The 18377-nt window shown below is 37.3% G+C and overlaps 1 protein-coding gene across 5 annotated transcripts in view; it reads right to left on the bottom strand.

Annotated features, from left to right (window-relative positions):
• FAM160B1 (family with sequence similarity 160 member B1) overlaps nucleotides 1-18377 on the bottom strand; it is a 34086-nt gene that overhangs the window by 8671 nt on the left and 7038 nt on the right. For 3 of the 5 annotated variants that reach the window (XM_033515566.1, XM_033515565.1, XM_033515564.1), the window contains 13 exons: nucleotides 17196-17274; nucleotides 14986-15155; nucleotides 12754-12858; nucleotides 12272-12394; nucleotides 9746-9784; nucleotides 7684-7977; nucleotides 6604-6800; nucleotides 5308-5422; nucleotides 5126-5202; nucleotides 4830-5022; nucleotides 3635-3804; nucleotides 2657-2800; nucleotides 864-954 (listed from right to left, as the gene is read on the bottom strand). In XM_033515566.1, coding sequence (XP_033371457.1) covers nucleotides 864-954; nucleotides 2657-2800; nucleotides 3635-3804; nucleotides 4830-5022; nucleotides 5126-5202; nucleotides 5308-5422; nucleotides 6604-6800; nucleotides 7684-7977; nucleotides 9746-9784; nucleotides 12272-12394; nucleotides 12754-12858; nucleotides 14986-15105 — 1668 coding nt within the window. In that variant the 5' untranslated portion in view covers nucleotides 15106-15155; nucleotides 17196-17274. The remainder of the gene's footprint in view (nucleotides 1-863; nucleotides 955-2656; nucleotides 2801-3634; nucleotides 3805-4829; nucleotides 5023-5125; nucleotides 5203-5307; nucleotides 5423-6603; nucleotides 6801-7683; nucleotides 7978-9745; nucleotides 9785-12271; nucleotides 12395-12753; nucleotides 12859-14985; nucleotides 15156-17195; nucleotides 17275-18377) is intronic. The other 2 variants (XM_015633494.3, XM_019007283.1) reach the window with 1 other exon arrangement.

Below are 18377 nucleotides of genomic sequence, written 5' to 3'. Positions count from 1 at the left end.
TCCCAAGGCATGAAAGAAAGACAAAGATGATAAGTGGCTTCTGGCATCCAAGAATAGAATGTAGGGGAATTTTATATCAACCTTTGTTTCCTTACTCTCTATTTTCTATTCCCTTTCTTTTTCAGGAGAGACGACAGATGAAGCACTATAAATACAGAAATCCAAACTTCCCATCTTTAGCAGCTGATAACGTAATTCCAAGGTTATGGAATTTTTGAATTTCATACTAAATATAGCTCTCAGTTACTCTGTTCCTTTGCATAAATTTTTCTATTCTAGAAGATTCACAGGATTTCAGTAAGAAAGCTGCAAGCAAAAGTGACTGTCCTCTTACCAAGGAAACTTTATGTTTGTAAAAGCAAAACCTGCATTTATTTCTAAAGAGTAAATCATAAAGCTTTCCCTGCCTACCCAACCTCCCAACTTCAAATCTGAATGCCTTAGGCTGTGCATTCCCCCTGTGATGAGCCTTTATTTGCAAAGTCCCAGATTGCATAACTCCTATGCAGCATTTTAATTTCTCTTTAGTTCTTTCAAACAGCTTGGCAGTCAATTCTCCAAGAGAATGCAGATAAATGCAGAAGCAAATTAAGAATCTATCTGTGGTTCAGGTTTTCTCTCAGTGTTATTTGTTATATGAATATTAATGCATTTGATGTCATCCATTATTCCCACTAGTGCAATACAAGGTGAATTCATCATCGAAAGATCTCTAAAGGTAAGTTTTCATTAAAAATGAAAATTGAATTTTCCCATCTTCCATTACCAAAAGATGCATTTAATAGGACTATTTACAGAACCATTTGTATATTCTCACCAGCATTTCAAATTCTCAAGGAGTAAGGAAGAGTTCACTGACTTACTTGTCTGTGGGCATCTCTGAGGTAAGTATCATAACCCGTACCCTCCACATGGTATGATGACTTTGCTTCATCAGGTACAAGACAAAGAAAACTGAAGAGAAAAAAAAGTACATTGATGACTATATTCCACAGAGCAGCAGATCAATACTTTCTCATCATCTGTACCAGTGTACTCACAGTGCTGAGCTGTCTGGCCAATTAATCCACAGACTCTACCATAACTTTATGTGAAGAACAAAGAATACAAAATCTGTTTAAGCCTATCTATTCCAACTATTGTTTGTAATAATAAGGTATATACTTGAGAACTTTTGTATCTGGCACTAGAAGTAAAGTCATCAGTGGAAGCATTTTCTGAGAATCAGCAGACAGAATGGAGATTAAATAGGTCAAGTATTCGCTAAGGGTCAGACTCCACCTTACTAGAGCTAAAACGAAATATACTTGGGAATAAATGAGTCAAAAGAGAAGAAGAATTACACTTAAAATTCTTTTTAACCTACTTCATAGGTAGTTTTATTTACCAGCTTGCTGTGGCAAAAAAAAAAATTAAAAATCTAAGGAGCATTTGCATATAAATGTCTCTGTTACAACTATAATTGCCTTTGCCAGGTGTGTAGTCAAATACTCTGTCCTTATTATTTCACTGATACCTGACCTAAACTGCATAAGGAAATTCTGAATAATCTTAGTGACTTAAAAAAAATAAATTAAACCCATTAAAATTTCGGGACAGCAGAATAAAACCCAGTCTTTGGATCCTGATTCCAAATTTCAGCCTTCACCATACCCCAATAACTGCTGGACACTCCTGCAGAGTTTATAAGCAGAAATATGTAGTAGCTGACTTTTCATGTGGAGTTCATCTTATCTCAAAAATTACAAATTTGCAGAACACTGCAAATCAGGAAACATTTCTATTCCCTGATGAAGGCTACACGAGGTGAATTTAGGAGAGTGTTCTTTGTGTCTTTGCTCCAAACCATGACCACCATAAACTATAAATAGCAATACTGGGGGAAAGAGGGCAAGAAGTGATGATGTCACTCTGTTCTGGCTGTCCCTGGGCTGATTGCTTCCTTTGGCTAACACCTTTGATTATTTCTGGCCAGGCAGATAGGTCAGCAATGACACACCAGTGCTGCTTCGCTACCAAGAACTGACAGAGCAAACAGCCCTCGTCCTAATATTAGTTCCTAAGAGAATTACCATCACTAAGTTGCTTAGAGCAGAGCCTGTCTGCTTTGTGATATCCAATTTGCAGTGAATCTAACAGGCACTGAGGTATGTCACAGGTGACACAAGTGCTCCTGACTTTCAGGGAACAGAAGGTTATCTCTAGCAATTATTATGGCAATTATTTCCTTTTATGTGTGTGTTTTAAGAAACTTTGAAGCTCTAAGTAAGTTTGAGGGTTTTTTTTTTCCCTGAAAGGTTTATGGCAAGACTCCCCAGACTTGTCCAGAAAGGTCAAGTCCTACAGCAGCATTTTAAGTACAGCAAATATTTCTGCAAAAAGCAACTTTTATAATTAACAAGGCTTTCATCGTGAATTCTGAGTTTTCAACCATTAGCTGTGAAATTCTTCTATTTTTCTCATTTATGTTGAATTCATACAAGCTCTAATCTTTCAGAAGTAGCTTTCTGATAAAATGCCACATAATTTCCTTCTGTGGAGTCATTTTCCCATCTGGCACAGAATAACATCCATTACAGAGTACACATTTAATTTGCACAGTGTGTGCAGACACCCACACATTCAGACATTTCCTCAAGTCTTTGTTTCAACTCACCTATTTACAATTTTATGAACTTCAGTCTTCCCATCATTTTTTGGATGTTCTGGGCTGACAGGTGGAGAAGCACTGAGCCACTCCTGAGCTGACAGTGTGTTATCTGGAGACAGATCAGTAAATAATGGATCTTCCTCCAGATCTCTGTGAAATTACATTAGACAAAAACAATCATCCACAGAATGTTATGGAAGGCAGGAAAATCTCTGGGTCACAAGGCAGGCTGTTTATCTTCTCTGAACGAGGATGTTTTCCAGAATGTAACAATATCCACATTGTATTACCTAATTAATATACAGAAATACCAACCTTTGCAAATACCCAACAATCTGAACAACAGACGAGACATCTTTGTCTTGTACAAAATTACTGCATCAAATCACCTAAAATTTCTTAGCCACGTTTTTTCACATGAGCAACTTCTACTCCAGGACATATTTAAATTATTCTAGATGACTAAAATGGTTTGTGTGGCCAGGCCTTACCTCTCCTTTGCTAAAATATTGAGTTATGAGAGTTACCTAGCATATATATTTTGTGTAGTGCCTCAATATTTTGTTTATTTATTTTATGTTGTGCCTCAGAAATGTTCTTCCATCAAAACCAACTAGGAACATAAATGTAAGCAAGACACTGAAGTTATTGATTGCAAGAATATTCTCACTGATTGCAGTAAAATATGCACAGATTTAAGCTTGGTAGATGCATAAATAAATTGAGACACAAAGACCTCTGAGTGTCTATTGTCCTGCAAAGAGGCTTGTGGTAATTTTAAATTTTCTGTTCCTGTTCTAAGAGTTTCCGTAAGTTGCTGATGTAGGAATTTCTGCATCACTTTATGGATATGGATTAATACATAGAGCACTCAAGTGCTCTCCAGGCTCACTTTTCTTTCAATTAGTGGAAAAAAACCTTGTTTTGTTCTAAAAATAAGGATCCAAGTTACTTGTTGTGAAAACTTCTCATAATGAAACTTACACTGCTCCAGCAATCTGTCCATTCTCTACCACATCTTTATCTTCTTGACAGGGAGGCTTGTATTCCATGTAGTTTCTTTCTTCCAAATTTCTCAAAACCAAATTATAAAGAATGTGCTCGTTGGGTTTTTGCAAAAGGTGTTCAAACATTCGTAAAGTCATTATGCTGATCTGCAACAGAAAATCAATATGGGAATGCATTTTTTGTTTTTCTGTTAAAAAAAATGATTCTGAAATATGTCAAAGTAACAATACAAAAAACCTATAGAGAACTCAAAATTTAACTTTCTGTTCTACAGTCAGATCCATGCTGGAGGATAGTTATCATTGTGCAAATGAGACCCACAACAGGACTTAAAGTTAGCAATAAATACACAGAATAAAAGAAAGTAATACTGAGATATTATGACTAGATCTATAGGCTAAGATTTTTACATGGAGACATTATGCAGGCTTTTAAAAGAACACTGACTTCAAGCAATACAAAGATAATTTTTCAAGACTGCTTGAGAGTGCTTAGCTCTGCAAAGATAACTAATTTACAGAGATAATTCATTCTGACAGGGTGAGCAGGTAGGCATACTGAAAAAATGGATATAGGAAAGTAGGGATTTGTATTTCAGGCAAGGCTTTTTTTTTTGAAGAAGTAGAGGGCTGAGGTTGTTTCATGGAAAAAATGAATACAAGCAACTTCTGAAGAGGGATTTTACTGAAATAAATTACTTTAATGATGCTTACTGTACGTAAAGAGCTTAAAGTTATCACATCATCTTTTAATTGGCATTGCATATGTTCTGCAACCACACCTAGTTTATATAAACCCCAAGTTTTTATCTGTGTCTTATATGATGGTGAGACAGAATTGACACAACATGGAAAATAACAATGACAAATTAAAATGCAGTAACAGAAACTGAGTTCACTCTCTTACAGACGTGCAAGTCTAACTGGATATGCATAGTGGACACACAAATCTATCAAATCTTTAGCAAAAAATAAAAAAAAAACATTCTAGGTGGAGAAAACAGCTTGACCTCATATTCTAAAGGGAATTTGTAGGGCTGGGAGCTAGAATTCTCTTTCTTGGCAAAAAAACGTTACTTAACACAAATATGAAAGTCCTCACAACAGCATCTTTACAGACTCTCCACTCCAGAACTGGCCAGCAGACATTCCTGTGTCACATCACCCCTCACCTCGTCAGAAATGTGATCACAGTGCTCGATCAGCCTGTGTCGCAATGGATGCCTGTTGATGTCTGCCAGTGTTTCTGGCTCTCTGTGCTCTCCAAGTATAAAATACACCAGTTCCTGCAGCAGGACATCCGAAGTCACCTGACGAACAATGCGGTGCAATAGTGCAGTTGACGTGAGGATTCCAATCTCTGAACTGAATGAAACATTTTTATGTCAGATGTGGAGTGGATTTCCACCCCCCAAAAATCAGCTTGATTCAGATTCTGCTCTGCTGTTTCTTGCAGGATGCTACTCACGTTTGCATCAGCTGAGGTTCCATAACATCAATGAAGAATCGTTCCCGCACAGCTTTTGCCATAGCAACAGCGGTCGTCTGAAACAAAAGTACAAAATGGTGTGTCTCAAACTCAGAAACTAGGAAACAACTGCAATTACTTATTTTCTGAATATATTTGTACCATCTGAGCACATTTCAAACCTTTTGTGCTTCTTTGATGAGTTGATCACAGTAGTCAAACCAAGAAAGAAATGAAATCAATGCTCTTTTCCCTGGAAAAGCAGATGCATCTTCTTTGTGGCTATAGGAATCCAAGCTAGAGAACACAGAGCAAAAATATTTGTTTAGTCTACAAGTAATTGAAGAATCTTGGACTCCATTCTTATTGAACCTAACAGAATAATTAATGACCTATTTGTAATGAAGGGAACATTAAAAAAGCTTTTCTGCCTGTCTCTATGGATCTGGCAGTGCCATCACAACACACGTATTCAGTGCATGCTAAAGGATATACAGAATGTACAGCACAGGAACTCTGGTTAAGTGCTTCTGGAGTCAGAAGGGAAAACTGATCACCAAGTCTGTTCTCCCAAGAAACACAGACCACAGAAAATGAATCAGTAACTCTTGTAGTCACAGAACCATAAAATGAAGGCAATTGTTCTTCTCTACTCTGTACGCGACCTCAGGCAAAAGCACACAGTGTATACCTGAACTAGACTGTATCTTTCAGAAAGAAACATCTATCTCAATTTAAGGGCTCTAAGGGATAACAAATACACCACTTTCTCTGGTAAAAAACTCCACTGTTTATTTATCCCACAATTAAAAGTTGTGGGTCTTCCCCTTCTAATTTCAAACTCCAATCACTAGAAATTTTGCCAGGTATTTTGAAAACATCTACTTTTGATTCAGCACTAATAGATCAGGGGCAATTCATAATAATGAAGGTAGAGTGGGGAAGAGAAACGTTTAAAGAATCTAAATTACAAGCAGTTAGGATAACAGGCATGTATCCTTTGCTTCATGCTGATGACTTATGCAACTCTTTCCTTCTTTTTTGTTGCAAAAATTTTGCAACAACAGCCTGTTAACAAATAGAGCCTTCTGCCCCTTGCAGCAGCTTGTAATGCTCACTGTGTACAGTGAGAAATTTATGCTTCCTAAATCCTTGACATCTGCATGAGAATATAATCCATATCCACTGATTCTACAGTGACACCACTATAAATTGCTGATGTAATCCAGTGGAAAAACTTGCCCCCTGAGGAATCTCTGCCAGGGACTGGCAGGCAGACCTGGCCCCATGTCAGAAATCACAGGTACAGTGGACACCCAAAGTGCACCACTGTGCTGCAATTCCATCTTAGCTCTGCCGTTGAGGTTTTAGCCAGTGTGGGGGGGGAATATTTTATACACATTATCTGCCTATCAAATTAGTTTCAGGGAGGGGTGTAAAGTCACTTTGAGTATTAAATACAAAAATAAAATTCTTACCCCCAGTTAATTGCCTCCACTGTTTCAATGTCTAAGGGATCCAGTGACTGAGGCAAGGCTTTGTAGAGGGTGGCCAGCCTGTCTGTCAACAATTCACATAAACAAGTGCTTTGAGTCAGGCACTTGGCAGCTGCTGGTTCTGGCAAACTCACCAAAAGCATGAGACCTTCACAGGCCTTCACTGCTATCCGGCCGTCCTGGCAGAAGGGCATGGAAGAATTAATCAGAGGGAGAATGAAGGTCACTGGAAATCAAGAAGCAAACACTTCCCAAAAAAAAACCTCCCAATTCCCCCACAGTGACTGAATGCATTTATTTTTGTTGTCTTTTCAGTCATTAACTCTAGTGAATTTGTATGCTACCAAATAAAGAATCTCACCTGAGTGAAATACAAGAATGCCAGCTGCAGCCTTCCAGCTGACAGAACTAGAGCTGCAGGTCAGCTTGAGACCAAGATACCAAATCCTGTAAACTCCTCAACTTAGCAATAATGAGATACAGTGGTAGACTTGGTTTTCTGCTCTCAGTACGGCTGCAGCAATTACAGGCTTACTCAAACTTCTTCTAAAACTTCTGAAAGAATCTAAGTCTGAATTTCAGGATTGAGCAAGGTAAGACATACAGCAGGCTTTTTAACAAGCAAACCCATTCCTAGAGATAGCTCAGTGCCATTACAAAGTGAGTGGGTTTGGTTAAGTCAGAACAATTGAAAGTAGTTTTAAAAACATTGTCTTGTGATATATTTAATCTTCTGATTATCCTGTGTAGCTTTTCTGTTAAACGTACAGCACTCTACACAAGTTTTGTAAAAAACCCACTAATATTACCATCAACAAGCTTAGTATTAATTTTCTAAAATAGTATTTTTACTTTAATCTGAATTTGCAAAGAAAATCACCAATTTAAAAAAGTGCCTGCAAAAACCCTCATTTCACCTTATATAGCTAAAATACAGTGTGTTTATTCATTCCCTCTGCCCACTTCACACAGCATCTAACTATTTCATTTTATCACAGACTGGAAAAAAACCCAAAAAACAAATGATAACAACAACAAAAAAACACAACCAAACCAACTCACAGGACTTTTAGTGAGGTTTAGTAGAGAATTCACTAAATTATAGTCTTGATTTGGACAAGCAGTGGAGGACTCAGGTGGTGATGTGACATTGAGTTCATCCAGACTGAAAGAGAGCTCATCTGCCTGTTGTGGAAGCTCATCTTCCTTCTCCATGTGCTCGGCTCCGGCAGCAGCAGGCGCCTCCTCAGGCTGGCCAGGCTGCCCCGTGTCTGTTGTCACGGACTCTTGGTCTTTTATCATGTCTTCAGTGATTACACTTGCTGATCCTTGAAGAGCCATTGCTTTCAATTTACTCTGCAAAGCATTTTTTGGAATTACACAGCTGAAATTACTGTTCATTCTGAAGCAGGAGTTTACTAAAAGCAATTTTTTTAACATCAACATTTGAAGTAGTCAAGGCTGGATACAGTAACCATGTAAAACGAAAAGGGCTGTGGGAGCGTGGGTGTTTTATAAACCTAGGACACTTTTAAATCTGCTTAAATTTTTCTTAAGCCCTATACATTTTGCTTCAAGGCAGAATATGCCATTTACAAAAGGATGGCAGCTTTTTCTTTCACTACTGAAGGCACATATTCGCTTGATTTGCCCACAATTTGATGGAAGTTTTAAATTTATTTTATGGGTGGCACTTTTAGAACTTAGCACATTATAAAACATTTCTTTCTGTGTCAAGGCCTCACAGTTATCTAATGTCTGAAACACTATTTCCAGCTGGAATCACACAAGTAAAATAATCCTAAATTTCTTGAGATTTTACCTTCAACACGAAAGGGAAAGAAACACCTTTTCTGACAGCAGAGTACTCTCAAATTGTGTTTCTCAAGAAGAAAAAATTGAGTGGACTGAATGGATAGAAGATATTACAAGTTAGCATTGGGCACTGGATACTCTAAAAGGTCACAGCGAACCTCCTTGGAAGCTCCAAACCATCTCTGCTTTGCCTGTAAAAAGGCAACCCATCTGTCTTCCTATAAATCTGTCTCCAGCACATAAAAAGACATTTAAATTTGTGCTCTGAGATACCATGAAGAAACTCACAGAAAGGCAAGAATTCAGTGTTCTTCTGGCATAAGCGCAGGTGAAGAATACTTTATTGGAATCATAAATTAGAATGCAGCACAAGACATTACTTTCAAGTGAGAACTGTACTGAGATTATAAATCCAAACGGTTCCCTTCTCTATGCTAACACCAAAATTATTACAAATATATCTCAAGCATTAATAATTTAAAAGACTAACCATTTGGGGTTAATGGATTTTAGTTCAGACAAACCAGCAGGGACTGAGTACATGACAGTCAGGCAGAAAACTGGAGAGCTGCTGTGAACACTTGCTCGAGTGCTGTGCATTCATTGAGGGGAATTTGCACTGGGCATTGTGATGCACTCTCAGAACCAATTCCCTGGAGAAGCAAACCAGTGGTAAAAGCAGAAGACTGCATGCTATAAAATAAGGATGCTCTTTGAATGCAGTAGAAAAATTACTGCTTCAATACAGTTTTGGTTTTTTTTACAGTGTGAAAAGCGCAAGGCTAGCAAAGCAACAAAAAGATGTCTGTCTGAACCAAGTTTGTCTATCACCAGAGCTTCTGCAATCCTTCAGTATTGTCCCATCCTCCTCATCAACACACAGAAATATCTGAATCACAACAGTGACCCTTGCACATAAAGGTTGGAACAGCATTTCAGTCCTGGACTTTGCACTGTTGCTGGCACACTCAAGCTGCAGGCAGGGTTGCTAGAGGGAAAAATATTTTTTTTCTCCAAAAACTGGGCAATGTTCTGTAAAATACTTATTTTATCTTATAGTGGCTTATTACTTCATGTCTCGATTCTTCTGCCATTTGAAAGGCCATTTTTTATTTAGCCAAGGCAGTGAAGACAGAACTAAAATATATAAGTGTATGAATGCCCCTCGAAATGTGTCCATAGCTCATTACTCTTACATTGGCAGGTGACACAAAGCAGTTTGTACATTGAACAACACAAAGGCAGAACTTTTGTGTGTATTGAAGCTTCCTATTGTTTAATCATGCAATTCTGCAGCTCAGCTGCTCACCTGCCTTCTGCAAAGGTGCAAAACAGGATCCTGAATGACCTAATAGAAAAGGTTACATAAAACACATATTCAATGCTTTCTAAACAAAGTACTTGTGAATTCAGAATTAACAAAGAGCAGATAATATAAAACCACACTTTTGTATTTTTGTGATCAGTAAACATCAGTTTTAAAATCTGCAGTGAATGATGCCATGTCTAAATTCTGATAGATTTAAAAAGAGTTCTGTGAAAACATCAAGAGATATCACAGCTGATGGAAATCTCTACTTAATTTGTGGTGAGAAATAAAAAAGGTAATAATTCATAGTACTGAAAGCAGAAGTGAATAGTGAAACTATTGTTCATTTTATAAAATGAAGATACAACTATTTAGCTACTATATTAGAACTTTTTCAAGGTCTCAAGAGCTGAAGTTGAAGCACAGAGAGCTAACTGTCCCTTTGCCAGAAACAATCAGTTGCAAGGAGTATCTCACCTAAAATGGGATGAGATGCAATGAGGCAACTTGACCCTAAAATATAACTGAGGCAGAGCTGACAAATAAACATTACAATGTATATTTTTTCTCTCTGCACAAGAACTAGGAAAAATCAGTTAAAAAATAAAGGGATACATTAAAGACAAAATAAAATTAGTATAGGGATCCTAAAGTTTTAATAAAGTAGGATGAAATTCTTCCAGTTCTTATTTCCACAACAGACATAACTTGCCCAAGCAATACAGTTATGCCATGTACTTACTGATTAAATCTTGTAAGTTAAAGATTTCACCTATATTGATTAACCAATATATTTTTATATATATATAAATAAAATTTAAAATATAAACCAGCATTCTATCAACAAACTATTTGATATGGAATTATACAAAGGAAGTGAGTTTGAAGACACCCAGTTTTTTGTGTTCAAAAAATCCTGTATAAACCAACTGGAAACAGTCAAAGAAGGAAGCAAAACTAACAGATATTAACACTCTCTGGAGAGATCCATCTGCATTTCACCTTGAAAGTGTTGGAGACTGGAGATAGAAATGCCACACTGAATTCTGTAAATTTACCCTTTCATGCATTTGAAAGTGATCAAGTCACAACAGCACCTCTAAGAGGCCAAATGTGAACTACCAGAATATCCTATTCTAATGAAGCACAATTCTGCACCCCACATAACTGGTCTGGAAAAAAAACATCACAAGTCATGAAGACAAATGCTTTAGGCTACAACACCTAGAATAATCTGTGAAGTAACAGGAGCTACAAGAAATGTTTGCCAGCTTGCCTGAACTCCATAGCCAGCATTTTGTGAATCTAGAGTCTTTGAAATTTGGAATCATCTGTTTCTTCATGTCTGTTTTTTAATACTGGAATCTTAAAATGCTGTTTTGGGGAAGAACACTAATAAAAGTAGGACAAAACACTTGTGGTTCTTATGACTAGGGTTCTCAGGTTTGATTGCAAGGGCACTATTTAAGAGGCTTAGACCATACAACTTACACAAATAACACTAAAAGTAATCCTGGTTTAGAATTCTACCATATCTTGCATGTAATATATGCAGTAGTTTGCTTCTGAGTGCTTCTAATGTTTAAACATTAACTTTTCAATCCTTATACCATTTCTGCTGCTTGTATAACTACACTGGATACAATGGCAATCAGGATAATACTTAATTAAAATTAAAAAAAACTTAAGATGGATTCTTACTACTGACATACAAATGATAATCACATACTTAATGGAAAATAACATATTTTTGCAGTTTAGCAGCCTCTTCTGTCAGAGATCTTGTTTGTGGAAAGCTTGTGAAATAGTCCTGAAGGAATATTTTTCAGGAAAGTAGCACGTATTTAATAGAGACTGTGTGACCATAGGAAACAGCAAAGTGGGAGCAAAAGGCATTTCTAAATGGATTTTTACAAACCAAATTTTTTTATGCTCCTTCTAAATAGGAACTGAAAGTCAGTCCAGAAACTGTTTATCCTCCCACTCTGATTTCATAACGCCACATGTTAAAGGAGGCAGTACAGATACTTACAGGCTGTCTTAGAAGATGGTGCTGTATTGTAGACTGTGAGCTGGCACTGCAGCTCAAACATATGTGCCACTACCAAATAAGAGCCCAATCCTGCAGAACACTCAGCAGCTTGCAAGGTTTCAGTGCCCCCTGCAATCTGTCCCTTGGTCTTTGTTGGGATGACAAAAACAACACAAGAAGGCCAAGGTCTCCTTCACAGAGTGTTCTACACTGCAATTCATATCCCTACTCTAAAGGCACTTTCATTCCCAAAGAAAAGGACCATGGGCAGGTGTATTTGTAAGCCATGAATTAAATTCTTGTGAAAATCAGATGTATAAAGTCTCTGGGAGAAAAAAAAAATCTGAACAAGATTTCTGATATCACAGGATAAAAAAATAACAGATGGAATGTAAACTAAGCTATGAAGCACAATGTGACAGCACCACTTCTCCACTAGATTTTGCATATGACACAGTAAATACACCTGTAAAATTCTGAATTGATTTACTCACCTCAAGGAAGAAGTTAACCAGGTATGGATCCTGTTTCAGCTTTGCACATACTATACAGAGAAACTGAATTTCTTCATTTTCTGTTGGTGTTGCCAGAACCTCACCACACAGCCTGATTAACTTCTGTCACATAAAGAAAATTAAGACAGAAAGTTATTGCTTTTTCTAGGAATAATAGACTGAATTATTTTTCTATATACACACTACAGTTATGTATGAGTATTGACTGGAACACTTGCTCTGGATTTAGACAGCTATGAACAAATTTTCTTTATGACCTGCATTGCAGTGGCAGTCCAAGGTGCTAAACATCAGCACATTAAAAAAAACCCTGATATGGTACCCAAGCAATCTCCTTAATTCATCTGACAATGGAAAAATTAAAGGAATAATTCTTTATTAAGATTATTAAAGAAATAAAGACAGCAGAATAAAAGAAACTTGTCATGCAAAAATATAGTTTACTAAAATCTGAACAGTACCTGCACTGGCCTATGCACATTTATGTGGGGAAGAAGAGGTTGCCGTATTCTTCCAAGAAGTTTTGTATAAAAAGCCAGAACTTGCTGTTTCATTCCTGGGGGACACTGAAAAAATCAGATGAACAACAACAAAAATACAATAAATGTGGAGAAAAATACAGATGTAAATTTTTCACTCAGAATGGCTAATTAAAAAGCAGTAATTTAACCAAAAGTACTTTTTACAAAGTCATCATCTGTTAACGTATTACTTTTATCAATATTAACAGAGATCAATAACAAATATTGCATCTCATTACTGTTTTCTCTTTCAAATTATTCATACTTTCAATTAATTGCTCTAGGGCAAACTTCTACCAATCTTTCCAGAAAATATTCTGTATCATTACAGTGATAAGGGGAAATTAACTTGGAATTAATTTGCTACGGGTCAGATGTCTTTTAAGGTACTGTGCCACAAAATCCAGCAATTCAGTGAGTCAGTACATACAAATACAGAATGATAAACTATAAAAATCTTAATACCTACAGAAGGTTTATTAAAGTCACGAGCAATTAACCTTAGGCAGCTAAAGCGCACAGATGGTCTAGGACAAGAGAAAGCTGTTGCTTTCCCTGAGCAGAATATAAATCATAAATATCTGTGAAGCATGCAGACCCTTGTTCTACTGTCCCTAATGCACTGCACCACACGAAAGGACTTTCATATCTCCAGATCTGATGGCTTGTGGGCCTTTACGTACCTTTGTTTCTAGCTAAATTTCCCCAAACTAATGTGTTCTACCATGTTAATAAATGCTGTTAATTTTAACTCACATGATTTCCCTCATCTGTTTCACTGCAAGTTTGAATGCAGCTGAGGTGGAAACAATCTAACCTGGCTCGCCTTTCTAAGTAATTATCTCTAGATTTTTAATCCATAATCATTGCTGAGTTGTCAAGCAATCCTTTGAACAGAATGGCAGGACATGTACCATCAGGGTAGGTCCACAGTAATGTAGTAAGTCTAACTGACTGCTGTGAAAGGGAAGTATTCATTTTGCACCAGATCTTTGCAACATCTTGCAAGCACTGAACTGTGTGTTTACTTCAGATGTATCAACTCACAAGTGGCAAAGTGTAAAGACAAGCTGTACAAGAATTGCCTGTACAGACATATTTGTATGAGTACAGAATGACTTCTTTCAACTCTTAGAAACACACTACTAATTACCCACTTCACATATGTCACCATTTCATCTTGGTTTCTTGACAACATTTAGAGATTACTGAACAAGCTTTATTTCTGAGCAAGTATCTTTAATACAGCAGTGTTGTTGTTTTTAAGCCCAACTGGAGCAGGTATTTCAGCCTGACTGTAGGACAGCTGGTACAGTAATAGGTGCTGCAGATCTCTGGCTCTTACAGAGCAAGGAAGGTCTCAGGCTAAGCCAGCCACTGTCCTGTGCTGCCCGTTTATGTAAAATTGATTAAAAATTCACGACAATGTGTAAAAGACTGGCTGAGAAGGAAACCCTGGAGAGCACCATTTATCCTTGGAAAAGGATAAACCATACCTCCCTAACTGCATCTGCACTGTGATACAAAACATTCTACCACAAGGGCTGCCAAGCTAATTCACCCCATGATCCACCCAACCCCACACATTTTAGCTCACAAGTCTGCCAAGAAAGACAGCAGCAAGGATGGACCAAGACCATGAAGGTAAATTCCTGTGTGCCACAAAGCAGACATGGAGAACCAGACAATGCTGCCAAAGTATAAAACCTCTCTGGGAATCAACCCAAATTAACGCTTTCTGCTATCAAAATCTTTCTGAGTAATAGCTCAACATACTCAGAAAAGTTAATCAAAAATTTGTATTTAACACAGCACTTTTCACCCAAGAATCCCCCAACATTTAACAAGGGACAGAGAGGGATAATACTGTCTTGTAGTAGCCAGAAAAACTCCAGACTGAAGAAAAATGTTTCTCCTGCTTCTATAGCTGCACTGTCAGCATAGTGGTGAGTCTCAGGATTCTGTCTCAGCCAGCACCTCAGGGCTGTCTCCCTGCTCACACCTGTAAAAGGCTGTTATTTGTAATATGCTGGTAGTATACACTGGTATATTTGTAATATAATCAAGCAGCTCTTAGCTGGAGTTCAGTGTCCCACACTACCACCTACTGTAGAACTTCAGTCTCTATCACAACTAGGAGTTCACACAAGAGATAAGCTGAGAGATACATACATCAGCTTTTCCTAGTGTGTAGAGTGTCTCCAAAATCTTGTGATGTAGCAAATACTCCATACATGGCCCTGTTTCACCTGATTCCCTCTCATTTTCTTCTTGAACTAGAATATCCAACATCTGTTCCAGGTGAGAGGGAATGTTGGTATCAGTCACAGGAGCTTTGTCATCTAAATAAAAGAAACAGGCAATTAAGAATGATGTAAAAATTGCCCTTATATTTAAGTTCAGTTCCAAATTTAAAACTTGACATAAACATGACATCCACTTAAAGAACCATATATACAGTGCAAGTTTTTAACATGTCTTACAGAAAAATTTCAGAACTGTATATGAACATGTACATTGGAATATGCATTGGACAGATATCTGACCTTGCAATGGGGAAAAGATGAAGTGCCAAAATTCAAAACATGCATTAAGAACACAGTCAAAAAAGGAAAATTTCTACTGGTAGACAGCAAGCCAAGGGAGGGAAAGGTACAACTCTCAATCTTCTGTTTAGTATGCACTAGGTCATGATAATTTCCTCTTTGACCCTTCATACAGTATTCTTGAATCTGTGAATGGCCTCATTTGCCTAATTTGCAAACATCAGTTTGCAACTACAGCCATATTTTATCATAATATCCATTTCTAAGAAGAGCAGTGTAGCATCTAAGTAAGGTTTATCAAAACTCGTCTATGCTATCAAGTACTTTACACTGAGACAAAATTTGCCTAACATCAGCCTAATTTGCAGTTGATCAGTTCCTTTATAAACTAGATTACTAAATAAATGGCTTTTCTGTGGTAACAACAAAAAAAATTTAAACTCTATGCTGCTTATTCTCCAAAAGCCTTTACATTTCTCTTTTGTACTTTCTGCATTGAAATAGAAGTCCGTCAAACTTTATGAAGGAAAGGGTAAGATGTCGATTTTATAATATTAAAGTCATGAAACTGAAGTGGATTTATGCCACTGGAGCTGGCATTCACACAGTGTAGACCATATCCACGCATGAAGATTTTCCTCTTTATTTTTTTTCAGCTGAATTCTACTTGAACAACTATCCTAGGGAAATGGTTACTACTGTTTATGCAATGATCTAAAAATAACTTGTCACTTGCATGCAACTGGCAACAAGATCACACAGGGAAACTGCCATGTCAGAGTGATTTTGGTCATGGCCACAACCTCCAGTTAGCCTGGAGTGTTTTTGCTTGAATTTTCTACACATAATTCTGCTCCTACTGCAGAGGACAGAAATATATCCACCGTGTGGAAACTTGTTTTTCAAAAGATTGCTGAAACTCTGTGAGAGAGGTCACTTTTATTTTGCACCACGTCACTGCAGGTGTCAGTTTTCTCTGCCACCCTGTCATTTCCACCTTTGGAAACATCACATAGTGTTCCAAATGATGGGTATTTGGAACCAAGGGTCATGTTGCAGTTTTATGAGTAAATATTGATATAAACAAGATCATCAGACACAAAAACAGATTCAACAGCTCTTGCAGTAGAAGGTCAGAACTAATATGCTTGAGGAAAGCATGGCAACATTCACTTTTAAAACATAATTGTTTCATAACTAGGTCCAAAATTAAAATTTTATGTGCTGCATAATTGTTGAAAAAAAAAACCCAAAACAGAGAAGAGTTTAAAACAAAGCAACTACAGCCATATTTTATCATAATATCCATTTCTAAGAAGAGCAGTGTAGCATCTAAGTAAGGTTTAACAAAACTTGTCTATGCTATCAAAGTACTTTACGCTGAGACAAGACACTAAAGCAAAAACAACTAATACTGAGCACATGGAATCCATCTGTGTCTGGTAAAATCTATGACCACAAAATTACTTTTGTTGAAATCTTGCAAAGAAAAAGAAAATCCCCGATGCAAAGCGATAAAAAGTTAACAGCAGGACTGCATTTCTGCAGCTGTCTGTTTAGATTAAACAGAGTATGTGAAGGCAGAAACTGGGTCAGATGTAAAAAGTGCAGTTCTCTACATGGTACTCAGGAAACAAGACTTCAACCATTTTTCATGCCTATTTTTACAGGTGGAAGTACATGATATTTTTAATTATTAGTTATTATTGTTGGTATTTTAATTAATGACATCACTCATTTTAGGATTTCTTAATCTTTACTTTTTAAAAACACTGAAATAGTGAATTCTAGTTTCCACAATAAAAAAAACAAACACAGAGTGCTTTCCTCTTTTACCTGAGGTCTCTATGTAGTAATGGGTGATTGCTTTCCAGTGGTAAACAAAATCTTCTTGTAATGGAAGGGAAGGTGCGAGCTATGGGAAAAAAAAACACAACAAACAAAAACCAGTTAGAACTGGAATGAACATACTTGCTCAGAGACTAAACTCAATTTTATCTTATACTTGGAAGTAAAGTGCTGCAGATAGTGCTACAATTGTTACTCTCTGCCCTTTTACCTTTAACAAGGACTACATTCATTATTCATGGCTGAGCCCCATGCCACACTGCCTGCCTTGTAAACATCAGTAATAATCTCTGTGATGTCTCTATCACCAGACAATCTATTTCAAGCAGCAAAAGCAATTGCTCCTACAGCAAAGCAACACTAGAAATGTATGTTTGTATTGTTTAGACCACAGTTTTATCCTGTTGGAAAAAATGTTCTTTTACATCTGCTCTTGATGCCTTCTTTTCTGTACGCTCTGTTCTCTCTGTCTGCTCCCTTAAAAATACCAATTAGTTGTTTTATCCAGTTTTTGCCATGCCTTTTTTCTTGTTACTCATAACTTCTTTTAAAAGATCTTTGTTCAGTTTTTAGGTTGAGTTTGTTCGCTTTTTCTTTTTTGCACATTTTTTGTTTGCTTTTTTAGGCCCATACCCAGAGTTTGGCAAGTTGTTTTGGGTTTTTTTTAGACAAATATGTTTCTTGCTTCATTTCTGCAAGAAAAGGAAGTTTCTTCTTTCCTGGAGGAGTTTGGGATGGCTGGCTGGGTGTGAGCAGCATCCAGGAATAACGCTGTGAAAGAAGGAAATGCAGCCCCCCACAAAGTCATCATCAGCACTGCTCCTTCCCCACTGACACAGATGGCTTGTGGCCTATTACACCACAGGCAGCCTGTGAAAAAAGGACCACAATCATTTCACCACTCTGCTCTCCAAAGTGAGGACTGAGACAAGCACTGAATTTGTGCCCATGAATGTTTTGAGCTGGTAAAATCAGAAATGCTATAGGGAAAACTTCAACAATTCAATAGGTCATAGAAGGATCTGTTGTTATTGAGGCCTAATCCTACTTGCTTGAGGGCTGGTTTTTTTTTTTGACCATCAAGTCCTCAAGTCATTCTTTTACAGGCCATCCTGAAATAGGGGATTATCACTTGACAGGATGGCAGCAATGACCCCTGTGGGCAAACAG

This window comes from Parus major, chromosome 6 (genome assembly GCF_001522545.3).
Source record: "Parus major isolate Abel chromosome 6, Parus_major1.1, whole genome shotgun sequence".
Taxonomy (NCBI): domain Eukaryota; kingdom Metazoa; phylum Chordata; class Aves; order Passeriformes; family Paridae; genus Parus; species Parus major.
Note: the sequence above shows the minus strand (reverse complement) of the source record. Positions and strands in the feature narration are given on the sequence as shown.